The following is a 17,967-nucleotide window of genomic DNA, read 5'->3' on the forward strand; positions in this document are numbered from 1 at the left end:
TAGAGTTGTCTTCAGAAAAGAGTACATGTTTATCACTGATCAGAATGCCTAGCATATGGTAGGTACCCAATAAATTATAGCTATTGTTATTACTAATAAAACTATTGAATATTTTATCAGTAAATGCTATGTAGGACTGCCATATTGGAAACAGTTTGAGAGTGGAAAGGGTATTAGAGTCTTAGGCTGTGAACACCCAGGTGAGTGCTGTGGACTAGCTCCAAAGTAGGGAGATTAGTAGCTGTGTAAGTGGCTACCAACTAATGAATTATTTCTCTCCATCCTCTACTGTAGGATGTTGACAAGTGGTCCTTTGATGTCTTTTCCCTCAATGAAGCCAGCGGGGATCATGCACTGAAATTCATTTTCTATGAATTACTCACACGCTATGATCTGATCAGCCGTTTCAAGGTCAGTGTCTAATTTTAAAAAAAAAACTGCACACATTTGTCCATCCTTGCATGATATGGGGGCTAAGACCAAGAGAATCCTTTTAATGTAGACTGAAAACTCTCTGGGGTGACTTGGGAAGCATCATCTGGACAGCCACTGCCATGAACTCCTCTGTGGTGGGAACTTTTCATTACTCCCTTGTCTAGTGGACTCATCAGCAGGGGAGAGGCTGGAGCTTCCCATTTAGATCCCAGTCGTCCTAGAAGTATGGCTGGAAGCCTGAACCAGCAGAGTTCCCCCGCCAGCTCTGCCCACAGATCTCATTTCAGCGAGACTTCGTGTGCTAATGACCACCACTAGCAAGGAGACAGGAATGGAGACAGAGTGCACATCTGTTATCTCCAAAAACTTCTCTTTCAGCCATTTGGCTCAAATTCACACAGATATTCTCAGTTATCATCTGTGACAGATCATTGGTATTTCCTAGCCATTCATGCTTCAAATTAATTCTTCACCTTTAAGTAAAGAGCGTGAATCGATTCCAGTGTTCCACCTCCTCGGCCTTCTAATTCCACAGACTCTGGAGGTGGGGTCCGGTTCTCCAGGGAACTTGAGCATCATCTGCTGGCATCTGTCATATCATGCCAATTACATTTCTCTCATCATATGGATGAGTCTCCGGAAAATGCAGGTCTTTTTCTGTATAACATATTGATTTCTCTGGGCAGCATGATTCTCTCTTTTTTTTTTTTTTTTTTTGCGGTACGCGGGCCTCTCACTGTTGCGGCCTCTCCCGTTGCGGAGCACAGGCTCCGGATGCACAGGCTCAGCGGCCATGGCTCACGGGCCCAGCCGCTCCGCGGCATGTGGGATCTTCCTGGACCGGGGCACGAACCCATGTCCCCTGCATCGGCAGGCGGACTTTCAACCACTGCGCCACCAGGGAAACCCCAGCATGATTCTTTATCACTTTCCTAAGGACTGCACATTTCGGGATATCTTTCTTACATAGCCATAAGCACTTTATGGCAATGGTCCTTAATTTCTTTTGCATCAGAAACCTGCTTGAAGATCCGATGGCTCCTCAAGACCTCAGAAGAAAGTTCCCGTGCACATGCACACACATTTACCTAGCATTTCAGTGGCTCATAGATCTCCAAAGAACAGCCCAAAGAACCGAGGTTCATTGGATCTTCATTTTTTTAAACGATAATGAATTAATCTCTCACATCTAAAAGGTTATATTTAAATTTTAAAAATCCACAAATAGTAAATATGGAACATTGTGCCCAAGGAAGAACATAGTATGGATTCTCATGAAGCACTCTAGTAGTATTTTCCTCATTTTTTCTTATGAATGTGATTTCTAGTCTCCTGGAACATACACTCTCTCCTTTTCCCCCAGTCTTGTAATTGATAATTTACCACAAACCAAGGATTTGATCCAGAAAACTATACAATGAATGTTTTCCGAGTCTCCTTATTTTGTACAGGCATTCTGCACTTACTCACTTTCTGCCAAATAGGAAACGAAGGTGTGTGTGTTATACATATTTGAGACAGAAAGCGGCTAGGATAACTGGAAGTATTTTTCCAAATTGCAAGACACCAATAATAAATTGCCAAGTAATAGACACAAGAACACAGCGTGTTTCTGTTACAGAACAGACTATCACTTGTATTTTGGTTTTTTTTTCTCACCTGTCCAGTGTACACATCACTCCTGCTACAGGGTGCAGTTTTCAGAAGGTGGCGGCTTGTGTTTGTTTGCAATCATTTTATAGCTTAAGATCTTTTTGTACTTATGTTTTCCCACAAGTAAGTGAGATGCTGCATAGTATGTGTTCATTTATTTCTCAGGAAATAAAGACTTGAGCCCTTGCCTGAGAAATAAATGAGCACCTACCTTTTTGCCTTCAATGTCCTTGAGATGATCCTGTGTCATTACCCTGGGCCTCTGAACTGGAGAACAAAGAACAATTTGCAGGGTGGACCAGGGACATCCTGTTAGATTTTCAAATTATCCAATACTTTGTTCAGTGACTTTTATTAACTTAGAAAAGTTCTGATGTCCTCATATGATATCTTACGCCTTCAGAAAGAGGCAGCTAGAGTACCTTAGACTTTTGCATCGTCACTCAAAGCTGCTAAATCACTAGCTAATTAATCTTGCCGCTCTCTTTCAGATCCCCATTTCTGCACTTGTCTCATTTGTGGAGGCCCTGGAAGTAGGATACAGCAAGCACAAAAACCCTTACCACAATTTGATGCACGCTGCCGACGTTACACAGACTGTGCATTACCTCCTCTATAAGACAGGAGTAGCAGTAAGTACAGACAGAAACTCTTAGATTACACAAAAGATTTGATAATGATTTTTTTTAATTGGAGGCTGTTTCTTTTCTGATGAGGTTGAACCCACAAGAAGTGCATGTTTCATGGACTTCCTGTTCCCCAATAATTATCTAACCAATCATGGAAAGTCTTGGGGTTCCTTATTGCCTTTGAATTTTTCTCCATCTTGGACTCAATGAAAGAAATATCTGGTAGTGCCTTGTATCCTTACTAGGCTATGGCCAAATTAAATATAATTTCTATAACTAAATATGTATTTCCAGATATGAAGAGTGGTACTATTAATCTCTTGCTATGATCATTTACAATGATATCCATGCATATTGAAATCGTATTGAGTATACTTGGGAACCATGCTATACACAGTTAGCTTTTGGTTTAAACCAGTAGATCTTTTTCACAAGGACTCTGTTTATTCTCATCTTATTTATGTGCATTTGATTTTTTTTGAACCTAAGGATTAGTCTTTACCTCTAACCATTTGGAATTTTCTTGCTTGTTTTGTAAGTTTTAGCTCTTTAAATATTTTTGAATCTCTGTTCTATAATTCATTGCATTAACAGACCTACTCAACTTGGTTATCTGTGCCTTTGCCCTCTTTACCTTAATATAAGCCATTCATTTTAAACGTATAGCTGTTAGTGACAAACAGCTAGGTCTCTATAGTAGATAGAGACTGTGACTTTTTACTTTGAAATCTTCTTAATTGACATGGAGATAGACATTTTTGGGGGGTGTGGTTATTAATTAACCCATAAACCCAGTACACATTTGTTATCTTTTTCTGCTAGGGTGTGTTGAGAGGCTTGGTCTAATATCTCATATTAAATATGGAATAAAGTGGGAGGAGTGTGGGCTCGAGCTAGATATGGTTGTATATAAATCTTTGCATAATTACTTATTAGATTTTGTGACCTATGATAAATTGTTTGAATCTCTGAGTCAGGATTTCCTCATTTCTAAAACAGTGAAAAATATACTATCTGTAAAAGTACTGTGATGGTTAGGAATAAAGTATCAAAAGTATGAAGTGCTCTGTCTCATAACGGAAGCTCAACAGTTAGGAATTGTTGTTATTAAAGATTTCCCCCAAACCTCGCAGCAGTTTTCATTTTTTCCTTATTGTAAAGCGGATTTCTTAAAAATATTGCTTAAAGAGCTGTGTTTTAAATTTTTAAAACACTACATAGGAATCCTGTTTCATATGATAGTTTTTGCCCAAAATTTAGAGCAAACGTCATAGTTAATGGTGGTTCAATAAAAGCACGGAGCAAAACAGGGATGCTGATATTAATATTGCTAGTGAGCATTTTTCTGGAGATCTCAGTCAGTGCAATATGGTATCTACAAAAGTTGAAGAAGCATCCTATGAAAATAATTTGATCATCTCCTTTAAAAAAACAACAAAAAAAGCCAACTATAAATTATTAGATCATATAAAAGGCCTCAATAAGATATGGATAAAATAACTGTCTTATACACTGGAAATTAACAAGTATAGTAGAAAAACATACATTCCCAATAGTTATTAAAAAATCTATAAATTTCCCATGAAGAACTTCAAAATTAATGAAAAGGAGACTATAAAACTAAATTAAGGGTACAAAAATAATGTTTAAATAAGTGAAGAAATACACCATGTTTTTAATGGGAAGCCTCAGTATTGAATAGATGTCAATTTTCCTCAAACTAATGTTTATAGATTCAAAGCAATACCAATAAAAATTCCAGTAGGATTTAACATGAAACATGATAAGCTGAGTCTAAAATTTATGTAAAATAAATATTTAACAACCTTAGAAAAAACAGTTTTGAAAAAGACAATGTGTATGGTGGAGTAGTTCTTACTCTACTAGATGTTTAAATATCTGCTGAAGCTATAGTAATAAAAACAGTGTGGCATTTGTGCAAAAATAGACAAATATATCAATGGAATTGATTGGAATTTTAAAAACTGAACCCAAATATTTATTGAACACTTTTTATGTGCCAGGTACTTCTTTACAGGATGAAGATACGTTGGTGCTCTTACAGAACGTGCATTCTAATGAGAGGTTACAGATAGAAGACAAATGAAAAAGTAAACAAGAAAATATCACTAGTGTTCTGCAGAGTATTAAAATAGGGCACCCACATAGGGAAAACTGGGAGTTTTATTAGATAGTCAGGAAAGGCATCTTTCCAGAAGTAATGTTTAATCTGAGACGGTTGTGATTTTAGGCTTGAGCCATGCTAAGAACTGAAGAAGGTATGCCAGCAGAATTAGTGCAGGATTAGTACAACATCCCTCATGACTAGAGGGAGTCAAAATGTATACACTTTCATTTATAAAGTAAATAAGCCATGGGGATGTAATGTACAGTATAGTGACTATAGTTAATAATACTGTATTGTGGATTTGAAAGTTGCATAGAGAGTAGATCTTAAAGGTTCTCATCACAAGAAAAAAAATTCTATAACTATGTGTGGTGTGGAGATTTACTGTGGTGATCATCTTGCAATATATACAAATATTGAATCACTGTGTTGTACACCTGAAACTAATGTAATGTTGTATGTCAGTTATACCTCAATTAAAAAACAAAAAAAAGTCCCTCATGAGAGAACAGCTTTGCTACATTCAAAGAGCAGTAATAAGGCAAGCACATGAGGGGGACAGAGGTGCAAGATAAAGTTGGAGGAGAAAATGGGAGTCAGACCAAGTCAGCTTTGTAGGCCTGGGTATTGAGTTCCAGTGTTTTTCTAAGTACAGTGTGAGGCAACTAAAGCGTTTTGACAATGGAATGAGATGATCTGATAAAAACTAGACAAGGATTACTGTGGAGAATGGATCTTGAGGCGGCTTGTTAGAAGAGATACTGGTGAGATAATGGTAGTTGGGACTAGGAAGGACATTGCTGGGATATAGAGACCAAAAGTTCTGTTTCTGAGGTAGAGTTAAAAGAATTGGGTGGTGAATAGGATTTGGAACACTAAGGAGAGGAATCAAGAGGACATCTTAGATTTGGGGTTTGATAAACAGGGTTGATGAGAGAACCTGGTAGCAAAGCAAGCTTTAGGGGAAGGGAAGTCAAGAGTTTTGATTCAGACATGTTGAGTTTAAGATCCTTATTAGATATCATTGTGGAGATGTCAAGCAGGAAGAAAACTAAGGAGTCTAGAGTTCTGGAGAAGGGTCAGGGATGGACATGGAGATTAAGCATTCAGGGGCATATCAATATTATTTAAGAACATGAAACCAGATGACTTGATATAAAGAGAGTGCATAAATAGAAAAGTAGAGGGGCTCTGAAGTGAGTCTTGGAGCAGTTCTAAAGTTTGAAATGAGGTAAGGAATTAGAGCCAAGAATAATAACTTTAAAAGTATGGCTAGTAACATTGGACAAAACCCAAGAGAGTGTGGGGTTATGGACACCAAGGAAAGAAAGTGCTCCAAAAAAAAAAACTGTGACTTATGCGGGACATGCTGAAAGGTCTAGTGGGATGAGGACAGAGAAGTGACCACTGCCTTTGGTAACATGGAAGTCATTGGTGCCCTTGTCATGACCAGTCCCAGTGGTTTGGTGGGGATGGAACATGGACTGGAGTATAAGGACAGAATCGCAGGTGAGAAGGTGAGGAAACATCTATAGAAAACAATATTAGAGGGAAAATTACTCAGTTCAAAAAATGTTTTGGGGACAGTTCATTTGAAAAAAACATACTGTTTTTGTCCTACTTGAAATCATTCACCAAATATCAGACAAATGAATTAAAGATGTGAACATAAAACTTTGATTATATTAGAATAAAATATGAGGATATGTGTATAGCCTTGAAAAAGGAAATCCTTAAATAAGCCTCAAAACATGAGTTATATAACAAAATATTGATTATTTTGAGTACATGGAAATTAAAACCTTCTGTAGAATAAAAAAAATCACCATAATGAAGTAAGTACTTGAGGAAAATACATAGAGAGCAAGGATTAAGATCCAGATTATATAAATAAATCAAAAAGAAAATGGCACAAATTCCATGGAAAAATAGGAGGAAACACATTGACAGAGTTAAGATTCTCCTATCGTAAAGTCTCTGGCATGGGCTGAATTTTGTTCCCCCTCCCTCAAATTTATGTGGTGAAGTCCTAATCTCCAGTGCCTCAGAATGTGACTGTATTTGGAGATAGAGCCTTTAAAGAGATAATTCAGGTAAGATAAGGTCATATGGGTGGGCCCTAAACCAATATGATTGGTGTCCTTATAAGAAGAAGGGATTAGGACACAGACATGCATGTGTACTGAGGAAAGATCTTGTGAGGCAGAGAAAAGGTGGCCCTCTGCAAGCTGGGAAGTGAGCTGTCACCACAAACCAACCCTCCTAAAACCTTGATCTTGGACTACTAGCCTCCAGAACTCTGAGAAAATAAATTTCTGTTGTTTAAGCTGCCTAGTCTGTGTCATTTTGTTATGGCAGTTCTAGCATACTAATACAGTAGCAGAGCCAGCATTTGGTTTCAGTCTAATATTTAAATATAAAAATTTAGATATTTAGCCATGCTTCTGCAATGCTGGTGGCAAAAAAGAACGCTTTATATTCTTATACCTCAGTATCGTCGTGTGGTACTTCAGAGTACTGTGGTGAGGATCAAAATGAATGTGAAAATGTACTTTGAAATCATCTGTTTGACATATCTTTAGTTAATACCTACTGTGTACAGTGTACTATGGAGATATAAAGGTGAATCATACACAGCCTTTTTACCCCCTAGAAAAACTCTCAAGTCTTTATACTAATACAAGTTATTACATAGATGTTATATCATAGCAGCCAATGATCATGATGTACTGCATACTATTCTCAAATGAGCTCATTTGCCATTTGCCATTGAATTTTCATTATCAATTCAGGCCGTATTCAGAATAATTCTTAAATATAGAAACTACTTCCCACCCACTCTCTTGGAAACGCAGCTCAAAACAAGCTTCTTTCATTGCAAGCTTATGAAAACAGTAGGAAGCATTCTGATGAATGGAGAACATATTGTTATGCTAACCTTTCATTACAAACCAGGCGGGGGAAAATGCTCGAGATCATTTCAACTTTATAAACTGTAAGACACATAGGGAATGAAAATATCCCATTGATAAAGTGATGCCTGGGCTTCAACATCAACAGTATTACTCATTGTAATCCGTTTATAGTACTCATTATTGCTTAGCTAAGATGCCTAGGAGATGCTTGAATCTTTTCATAATGACTTTGCTCACGTCTAAGAGAAGATCCTTGAACAGGATTAGATTGAAAAGTTGTTGATTGAATACATATGAATCTCAGCTCCAGTCTGCTTTTGAGTTAGGTCAAAAGATTCCAGACTCCAAACCTGTCCTCTGGCCCTTTCATTGCTTTTATCAGGCAAGATGCTGTTAATTTTCCCTTTGCTTATTTTTTTTTAGAAGGGAGAAGCTGTGTATCTTATTCTTTTGCTCATATATGACATCATTGTATTTACAAGGGAAACACTAAGGACATCTATCTAAATGGCATCTTGGTGCTAAGTAATTTGATAAAGGTTGTGGTCAGTAGAATTTTGGCCCCCATGACCTTTGCCCTCTGATGTCACACTTGTGAATAGGTTACATTAGATGGCAAAAGGGATTCTGCAGATACAGAAGGTTGCTAATCAGAGGGCCTTAAACTAGGGAGATTATGCTGGATTCTCCAGGTGGGCCCAGTGTAATCACATGAGTCCTTAAAAGTCAAGAGATATGACAGAAGAAGAGTGAGCAAGACTCAATCAGCTGTTGCTTGAAGATGGAGGACCCGTGGAAAGCATGAGAAGGAAATGAATTCTGCCAGTACCCTGAATGCACCTGGAAGCGGATTTTCCACAGAGCTTTCGGGAGGAACACAGCCTGCCAACACCTTGGTTTCAGGCTTGTGAGGTCTTCACCAGAAAATCCAGCCTCACGGTGCTGGCTTCTGACCTACAGAACCGTGTGCCAGTAAATGGGAGTGTGTGCCTTACATTTATGGTAATCTGTTAAGGGAGAATTTTGAAAGGTTTTCTATTGAAAACCAATAAGAGTTGGAAACAGATTACTAAAGAAACTCTATCATTTACCTATCAAAGTCAGAACTTGCTAATAATGTCTCCACTAGCAATGGGGAATTATCCGTGTATTTTCCTTCAGGTTTTCACTGACCCCCACGTGTCCCCCGCAACCCACATACATGCCCAGCTTGCTTTCCTGAGTCATACACAGCAGAATTCAAAGTCTACCTTTACCAGTTGTCAAGGTATCCCTGTCATTGAATTAGTTGTGACACTCATATTTTGTAGGTAGGGAAATTCTGGATAGGATCTGTGACTTGTACTTGTCACAGTTTGATAAATCTTGAATAAAATTCTCGCAGGACTTATATTTCTGACATTTTATGGACTGTCATAAAACCTTCGGGGTTCATAGTAATAATGAATTTGGAAAAGGCAAGGAAATCTGAGCTATATTAAAATATTAAACCCCATTTCCCTCAAAATAGCTTCTCCCACTTTCTCTGTTTCTATTAATCCTGCCATCTAACGCCACCCACCGTTTTTTCTTTCCGCTCAGGCTAGGAATGTCGCGGTCATCTTGAATGTATTGTTTTCTTTGACTGCAACCTATTCCTGCCCCTCTGCATTCAGTGAACTGCTCAGCTGTAAGGATTCTACCTCCATACTGTCTGTATATTCTATAAGGACTTTCCAATCCAAAAGTTCAGCCCTTGTTTCTTTCCTTTGTGCTCTCTGCTCTTCTTTCTTCCTTTCAGTGGCATGCTGACCATATTACTCTCTTGCATGTAAACTTCACTGCCTAATGAACCTGGTTTGTGTTCCTTTGGCTTTTAATGCCTGTCATCATAGGGCCCTAATCAACCCTCACTCCTGCTCCACTAAAGGGAATCACTTCCTCACTGGTGATGAATCAGCTTTTGCCACCAGGACTGGCTTCATTGTTCATTCTGAAAATGCCCAATTCCATTCTTGCTCAGTTCAACCTTCATTATGGTTTTATTGTTTGTTGTATGTTCATTTCATCATTGGTTGGTTTTGGTTTGTTAGAAGTAAGTTACACTTAAGATAGGATTTTGTCAGTATATTTGGATAAGGACAGGAGTTACACTGCTGTTTGTGAGAACTGTGATTATGTAGTTACTTAGACACTTTCTGCTGGCTGGGCTGATGCTCTGTGATTCAGATTTATTTAGATGGTACACTGTCTCCCATTCATGATCTTATTTTAACATGTTAAATTAACTTGCCATGAACTTGGAGAAAGAGATACATTGGCACTTGGGAGTGGTTAGAGGGAATTGGGGCAGATGCGTGGGGACAGGGTGTTGGGGAAGAAAAAAAAGACATTGCCAAAATGAGAAAAGTACATGTGAATGGAAAATATCAAGAAAATTTGTAATATAAAATCATACCTATGTAATTTTATGAAGAATTGAGTTAACACATGAACAATGACCCAAAGGAAACGTGACTTAAAAATTATAAGTAAGAATTCTGGAGTCAGAGGGTGTGGCTTGTATCAGGACTAGCTCTGAGACCTTGGCTAAGTTACTGACCCTCTCCCTGCCTCAGTTTTCTCATCTATGAAATGTGGATGACAGAGTACCTACCTTTATGGAGTTGCATGTATTGCATGAGTTTCTATGTATAAATAAGCTGACACAAAATGAGCTCCCATAAGTGTTAACCCTGATGAGGATGATACCCTTTGCTGCTTTCAGAAGCGTTTTTCAGTTTTCTTGCAATCTGCACTTATTTACCCATCTCTTTATTTAATTCTGTTGATTTTTTATCCTATTCTGTTTTCTCCTTGTGTCTTTCTGCTCCTAGTAGTACATCAATTTGTATTTTGCGACATCTTATCAAGGATTCCAAAACGTTTCCTGACATTTCATGCTGGATTCTGCTAGAAATCATTTTTGTTTGTTTGTTTGTTTTTGTTTTACATTTTCATAACATTTTAACACTTAATAGAAACTATGTACAATAATTTTTTTATTGTATCTTACGTAAGATAGCCACTACAGAAATTTACATAGGTAAGAAGTAAGATGGATGGTTAAGGAGGGCCCAGTCCTGTGAGCTATTTTCTCAGAGGCTATAGATCAGAGTTCATTGAGGGGAGGGGCTTCAGATTACCCAATTAGGTGAGAGGTGAGGAAAGTCTAAAACACAGGCTGCTAGACAGAGTTATCCAGCCATCGGGTCCATCAGTGTCCCAAGACTTGGGAAATAACATTACAAAAATCTCTCTTCCCTTAAGTAAGCACAGTCCCAAATACTCTCAATCCCAGCAGCTCTGACAGGAATCACCTATCTCTCTTCCTTGCCTAGAGTGGGAAGACATCCACAACTTTTAAACACTATTGGTCCCTTCCCCCAACGTTTAGCTTGATTGTAGCACTTGATAACCCGGAAGAAAAACGGGGTAGTCTGGGTTGTCCTTTAGTGAGAGACGGTCAGAAATACTTGTTTAAAGAATTTGAAATACAAATCCTCCAAAGACAACTGGTTCCCAAAACAAACTATCAACTGACAGAAGTGCGTTCTGGCTTCCCATCTGCAGTAGCCACTCTACTTTGAGGCAGTGGCACAGAGGTTTTCTCAGAATGGAAATCACACACGCAGGCTCAGGGGCCATGGCTCAAGGGCCCAGCCGCTCCACAGCATGTGGGATCTTCCCAGACCGGGGCACGAACCCGTGTCCCCTGCATCAGCAGGTGGACTCTCAACCACTGCACCACCAGGGAAGCCCTGGAAATCACTTTTTTTAATGTCGTTTTTTTCCTGAGTTATTTCTGTGCTCATTCTTTCCTTAACTCTGAAGTCTTTTTGTCATAGGTTGTATGTAGTTTATTTTTCCCTTAGCCTTCTTCAAAGAAGACAATAATTTCAGTAAGTTTCTTAAATGAAGATGAAAATTAGTAATAATTGGAAAAAAGTTAAAGTGAGAATTATTAAAAATTGACCTGTTCATTTTTATTTTTATTTTGGTTTTTGTGGTACATGGACCTCTCACTGTTGTGGCCTCTCCCGTTGCGGAGCACAGGCTCCGGACGCACAGGCTCAGCGGCCATGGCTCACGGGCCCAGCCGCTCCGCGGCATGTGGGATCTTCCCGGACCGGGGCACGAACCCGTGTCCCCTGCATCGGCAGGCGGACTTTCAACCACTGCGCCACCAGGGAAGCCCAACCTGTTCATTTTTAAATCATTTTGTTAACTTAAATCAAATAAATATATTTTATTCACTAATCTTTAATTCAGTACCCAGGCTGCTTTCTGAATTCTTCCAATTTAGGTACTCATATTTGTCTTGCATTACCCCTGCTCCTGTCTAAGATTTCTAGTTTCATTTCTTTAAAAGGAAATGGGAACTTAAAGATTCTCATGAAGAAAACTGAGTGCAGAATCTCCCTAAATTTTTATAATTGTTTTCTACTGTTTCCCAGTTGTCACACCTATTATGATACCAGTTCTTTTAGTGACTGTGCAAAGCATTGAACTTCTATGGACATAACTTCTTGTATTCACATTTTATTGGTTTAGGTTATATTTTATTACATAATTATAATAATAACTGCAATTTGTTAAAATTGGGTTTGGTATAAACCACACTGAAACTTGGAATCATTAACTCAACTAGTACAAAAGTAAGCAGGGATACCAAAGGGTGAGCTGAGAGTATGGAAGCTCCATCCTGTTGGGCATCGAGCAGTGTGGTTTACAGAAGGGAGGGGAGGCATCAATGAATCCATAGAGTCTCTGAAATGGAAGTCGGTTGAGGGAGCTTCAAACACAGCTGTGGTTCTCAAACTCCAGCATGTATCAGAATTATCTGGATGGCTTGGTAAAACACAGATTTGGTGTGCTGCAACCCAGAGTTTCTGATCCAGTGGGACTGGGGTGGGGTTTTGCATTTCTAACAACTTTCCAGGTGATAACTGACACTACGGTTCCAGAGAACACAACTTGAGGACCACTGAGCTACAGCCAGTTTTGGTGATGTGGGTGGGGACAGGTCTCTTCAAACATCAGCATGCACAAGGCAGAAGACCAGATGTTATCTTTCCATCTGTCTCTACCTATCGTCCTTCTAGTGGATAGGCATTAGGTTTTCTGTTACCCTTAGTTTTTGGTATTGTGTTGAAGCAAATTCTTTTTTTTTCTCTGTCTACTTAGGAACTTCATTTGGAATTTGGGAGAGGATGCAATGAGGGCTGTTAAAGTTTTCATGTTCATTGTTTTTTGCTTCTTTGAAAAATAAAATAAAAACTACTGGTTAGCTCTTTCAGCTGTGCTGGGCATGCTGTTTTCAAATCACACATCCACCAGTCTCCCTACAGAAGGAAAAAAAAACCATTTCTGTCTGTCAGAAAATGTGTGTTTGGCAATAGCTTGCCAGCTGCAGAGAGGAAAAGCAGCAATGTGGGTGTGTTGTCAGCAAGCTGAAGACTTTGAGAAGGAGACAGATTATCTGATTGCTCTGTAATCTCCCTTTCAGAACTGGCTGACAGAGCTGGAGATCTTTGCTATAATCTTCTCAGCTGCCATCCATGACTATGAGCACACCGGAACCACCAACAATTTCCACATTCAGACCCGGTGAGGATGTTGAAACGTTTGGAGAAGAGGCGAGAGGGGGCAGGGATAGAGTGTTGAAGTCAGAGGGGTGCAGTCACCTTTCTTTTGCATGGTGGCTCTATTTTGAGTTTCTGAAAAACTGAAATTATAAATAAGAGATTAGCCCAGTCAGCTTCAATCAAAACTTAAAGAAGCCATTTGCTCCTAATTCTCCTATGTTATTCACAATAAATATGGATATCCTTTTTTTCTCTATTATAATGCTAGCTATTTACGTATGTATGTACTATGCATACTCTACCCATTTCTAATAGGAGGTGGAAGAGTTTCCATAAAGGTGCAGATACCGTGTAGACTAAATCACTGAGGACGGGCAAGGATTGGAGTGAGTCTGTTGACATTAACAGTGGCAGAGCCATCTTACCCTCTTACCTCTGGAATTCTGGTGATGCTCTTCTCATCCTCCCTGATTTCATCTCTGCTCTGTTCAGTGCATATGTTACTCCCTCGCACCGGGCTTGGGGAGCTAGGTTGTCTCATGTAGGCCACTTTGCACCCTCTGTAAGGAACTTCACAGGTAGACACAAACGTCTGTGGGGGTATTAAATACAGGTCCAATTGCCTCCCTCTGAACCTCTTGACTGTAACAGGCATCACTAATTGATTTTGGATTTTTTTTCTTAACGAGCTGCAGATTTATCCTTAGTATTCCTCTCAGCACAGAATTCCAGGCAAGCAGTACAGTCAGCTGTCATTTCCATTTAGGTTGAAACCTTGTCTGCCTTCTCCAGGTCTAAGAACTTAGCTTCTCTTAAGACAATGATGTGGAACTGGGGAGACTCTGACAGTAGGATTAATTGGGTCTTGAGGTAGGAATCAAAAGAAGCTAGAATTGGAAAAAGGTGGTGAGACAGAGAAAGAATATAGTGGGGAGGGTTGAGAGTTTAAGGCTAAATAAATACTTGCTGATTTCACTTGAAAAAAGCAGGTGCACACTCCAGATAGATTTGTATTCGTTAAGTCATTCCATACATTATTTAACGAAGCCAGCACTTAATTATGGGGTACACGAAAGAAGACGATATCGACAACATCGTCTGATCTCTGCTCAGAAGGGGATTTCAGCAGAATGGAAGCGGACAAAAGGACCTAAGCCACATGCTTCATCTTCTGCCTCCTGCTTCCTCACAGAGTAGTTTTGGCTGCTGTGAAGCAGCCTTCTGTAGTGCTGTTGCAAGGTCTTTGAATACAGGGATTCCACAGAGCATCTCTGTTTAATGGATATCTGCCAGTGGAACCTTTGCTCTGAGGAAGAGACAGCCATGAATAGCACCTGCTGAAGGAAGAGAGGTGGGTGGAACAGAGTTGTACATGAATCTTGGCTGGAGACCAGTGTCAAAAGTAGTCACAACTCAGGGGGAAATGGCTCAATTACAGGAGTTGGAAAATAGCTTAATGTCACAAATACACATCAGTTGGTGCCTTACTTACTCAACGGATATAAGATTAGATCCTTCACCTGAGGATTTGCTTGTTTTGTGTTACGTCCATTGTAATGGAAAAATGCCAGAGGGTTCAGTTGAGCTTGCTTTGGAATGAAATTTAAACATTCGCCTTCTTTAAACTGAATTTTATCCAAAGCATCTCAGCCTGTGAGATCCCTGTTTAGGAAACTAAATCTGTGACCTGGTTCTTTGCCCTTTGATGGACAGACTGTTAAGCCTAACACTTTAAAGGTATGCTAAATATATCCCAAAGTTTGGCCAATGACAGGTGGAAGTTATCTTGGGGAGAAATGGCTCAACCGTCAGAAGACATTGCCTTCATCCCAGCGCTGCCACTTAGCCACTGTGGGGCTCAGCGAACTCTCACTTTGTATCTCTGGGATTTAGCCTCCCTGATGAGAAACGGATAAGCTCTAACAATCTAAGGTTTCATTAAATTAAATATATTAAAATAGTATACTGCCCTATGTTTGGTGTCATTCAGCTGTTTGAGAAAGTGACTAACAATTGTCATATAACCCTTTCTCAATTTCCCATGTATGCCTTCTGCATGGCAAGATTTTAGGGTCAAGCTACTAACAGAAGAACTTGAAAACTGTACCTGCCAGGTGGTATGTGTTCAGAGAATTACAACTAAAATAAATAAACACATTCCCTCATTGAATAAAATACAAATAAAAAGTCATTCCAGAAAATATAAGGACGTTTGACATGACCCACATTTTTAAAATAATCACCTTTGCCACTACTGCAGGTAATTGAGATCTGCTTACGGAATAGTTTTCAGAGAGTTCTCAAGTTGGATATCACATGTGAAATAACATCCACATATTGACATTAAAATACTCTGTGTACATCTATTGATAATTTGTAGTGTTGGTGTTAGCTTTTTGGTCGATATAAATGGCATGGGGGCAAAGGTAATTGCTTAAATTGGATAATGAGATGGTGTACTCTACCCTTAGGAGAGTTACCTGAAAAATCTCAGCTGTTCAACATCCTAAATTATTTTGGTTGGCTTTCCTCTCAGGTCTGACCCAGCGATTCTGTACAACGATAGGTCTGTTTTGGAAAATCACCATTTAAGTGCAGCCTATCGCCTTCTACAGGAGGATGAGGAAATGAATATTTTGATCAACCTCTCAAAGGATGACTGGAGGTAAGGAGGAGCTAAGAGAGAGATTAGGAGGCCAGGAAAGGAACTGTGAGGAGAGACGGAGCATGCCTCTTTTGAAGAAATAATACTCTGTTTGAAATTGTTATTGCTGTTCCTTTCTTTCTCTATCTCTCTTCTCTTTCTTGACACAGATACTCAAATATATTGTAGGCACCTTGGGAATATTTGCTGTTGGTTACCTTAGGAAACTTGTGTCTTTTTATCTTACCTTCTTAAACCTATATTTCATCAATTAACTTTTTTTTCACCTTATATTTGATTGGACTTCTTAAAAAAATTCTTTCAAAATTTGCTAAGGAAAGTGACACTTTAAAATAATCATGGGCACTTAATTCTGTCGCCTAAGTGGCACTATGTGTCTCTGAATTGGGGCAGACCTGAGTTTGAATGTGAACACAATCATTTACTAGCTGTATGATATTTAGGAAGTTACTCAACCCCTTTACACCTTTTTAAAATTTAATTTCTAGAAAATAGATAATAACATTTAGCTTGTAATTTGGTTAGGGTAATAATACATGATATAATCCATTTAAAATGCTTAGCACAGTTTGTGACACATATAGCAAGCCTGCAGATCCTTGTAGCCTGCAGATCCGTAATATAAGTGAAGGTGTTTCAAAGCTTGTAGGCAAAATCATTTAAATGCTTAAAAACTTCTGAATCTACTGTGATGCAAATAATACTTATATTTAAATTAAATAATCAGCTGTTTATTGAGTATCTCTGTACCATTATGCAAGGATTCAGAGAAATAAGCCATTCTGAACAACAAATCTGAAACTGATTTTCAGTAAGAGTTGGCTATTAGTTTCCATGCAACTCTAGTTCATTAAAACAGAGAGGAATATCTGGCTTGAATTTTATTGGAAAATATTAGATTTAAGCAGCATCTAAAAAATGCAGAGCATTTCAGTTAATCAATGCACATCTTGTAGAAAAGGGAGCCCTCTATCCAATTTAAATGTTTGTAAAAGTATAAGAAAAGATTTGAATATGGCAGAAAACAGCTTTACACATATTCAGATATATCCCTTTGATCCCAGAGGAAGGAGAGAGAGAGGGAAAATTGGGTATAAGCATCCTAGATCTCCATGCATCCTAAAAAATGTTCAGCAAGGCTGTCAGGAAATTCTTGAGCCAAAGTCGGCCATCAGAGGAGTCCTATGTCTCCCAGGAAGGGATGCCCTCAGTCATTGGCTTGGAGCAGCCCATTGGAAGCATGGCCTTGGGCAAAAATAGCAACAGTTTTCAGAATGTAGTAGCTGAGGCCCATAGCCAATTAAATTCCTGTAGTTGGAGGTCTGTGTGGTATGTTCTCATGGCCACTGTCCCATGGTAATTAAAATATATTAAATGGCTGTATAATACTCCATCTATGGAAGTCCCATAATTACTTTTGAGTCTGTGAGTATGGGTGTGTTCATGTGTTTTGGTTATTATAAAGAATCCTGTGATGAACATCTCTTTAATGTATTTTTTTTTTTTTGTGTGTGTGTGTGTGTGGTATGCGGGCCTCACTGTTGTGGCCTCTCCCCCGTTGCGGAGCACAGGCTCCAGATGCACAGGCTCAGTGGCTAATGTATTTTTATGTGTAGAATTAATGGATCAAAGAATGTTTGTTGTTTTAACGCTCTTGTTGAACTTTGTCAAATTGCTTTCAGGTAATGCACTGATATTGCTGGCCTGTGGGATTTGTGAGCACATGGGATTTATGGCTGGATGGGCATAATTGCCTCTTAATCTATTTTGAAAGCATAGATATGCCACCTCTGTTATCTGTATTTTTGTTAAGGGTTTTCTATTTCTGCTTAACTATACATTTGTCAAAATTTAGCTTAGATTTCTTGTGTTTCCACTCTGCTATGATCATAAGCCTCGTTCATTGTTCAGTCTGCTACTGTGTTAGTGAGGCTGG

At 38.9% G+C, this 17,967-nt stretch overlaps 1 protein-coding gene across 20 annotated transcripts in view; it reads left to right on the top strand.

The window, feature by feature from the left end:
- PDE1C (phosphodiesterase 1C) overlaps positions 1-17,967 on the top strand; it is a 701,054-nt gene that overhangs the window by 498,113 nt on the left and 184,974 nt on the right. For all 20 annotated transcript variants that reach the window (XR_010842164.1, XR_010842165.1, XM_067042382.1 and 17 more), the window contains 4 exons: positions 295-411; positions 2,580-2,720; positions 13,288-13,388; positions 15,903-16,031. Coding sequence is in view for 18 of the 20 variants with exons in the window: in XM_067042382.1 (XP_066898483.1) it covers positions 295-411; positions 2,580-2,720; positions 13,288-13,388; positions 15,903-16,031 (488 nt within the window). In the remaining 2 variants the exon portion in view is untranslated. The remainder of the gene's footprint in view (positions 1-294; positions 412-2,579; positions 2,721-13,287; positions 13,389-15,902; positions 16,032-17,967) is intronic.

Source organism: Kogia breviceps, chromosome 9, assembly GCF_026419965.1.
Source record: "Kogia breviceps isolate mKogBre1 chromosome 9, mKogBre1 haplotype 1, whole genome shotgun sequence".
NCBI lineage: Eukaryota > Metazoa > Chordata > Mammalia > Artiodactyla > Physeteridae > Kogia > Kogia breviceps.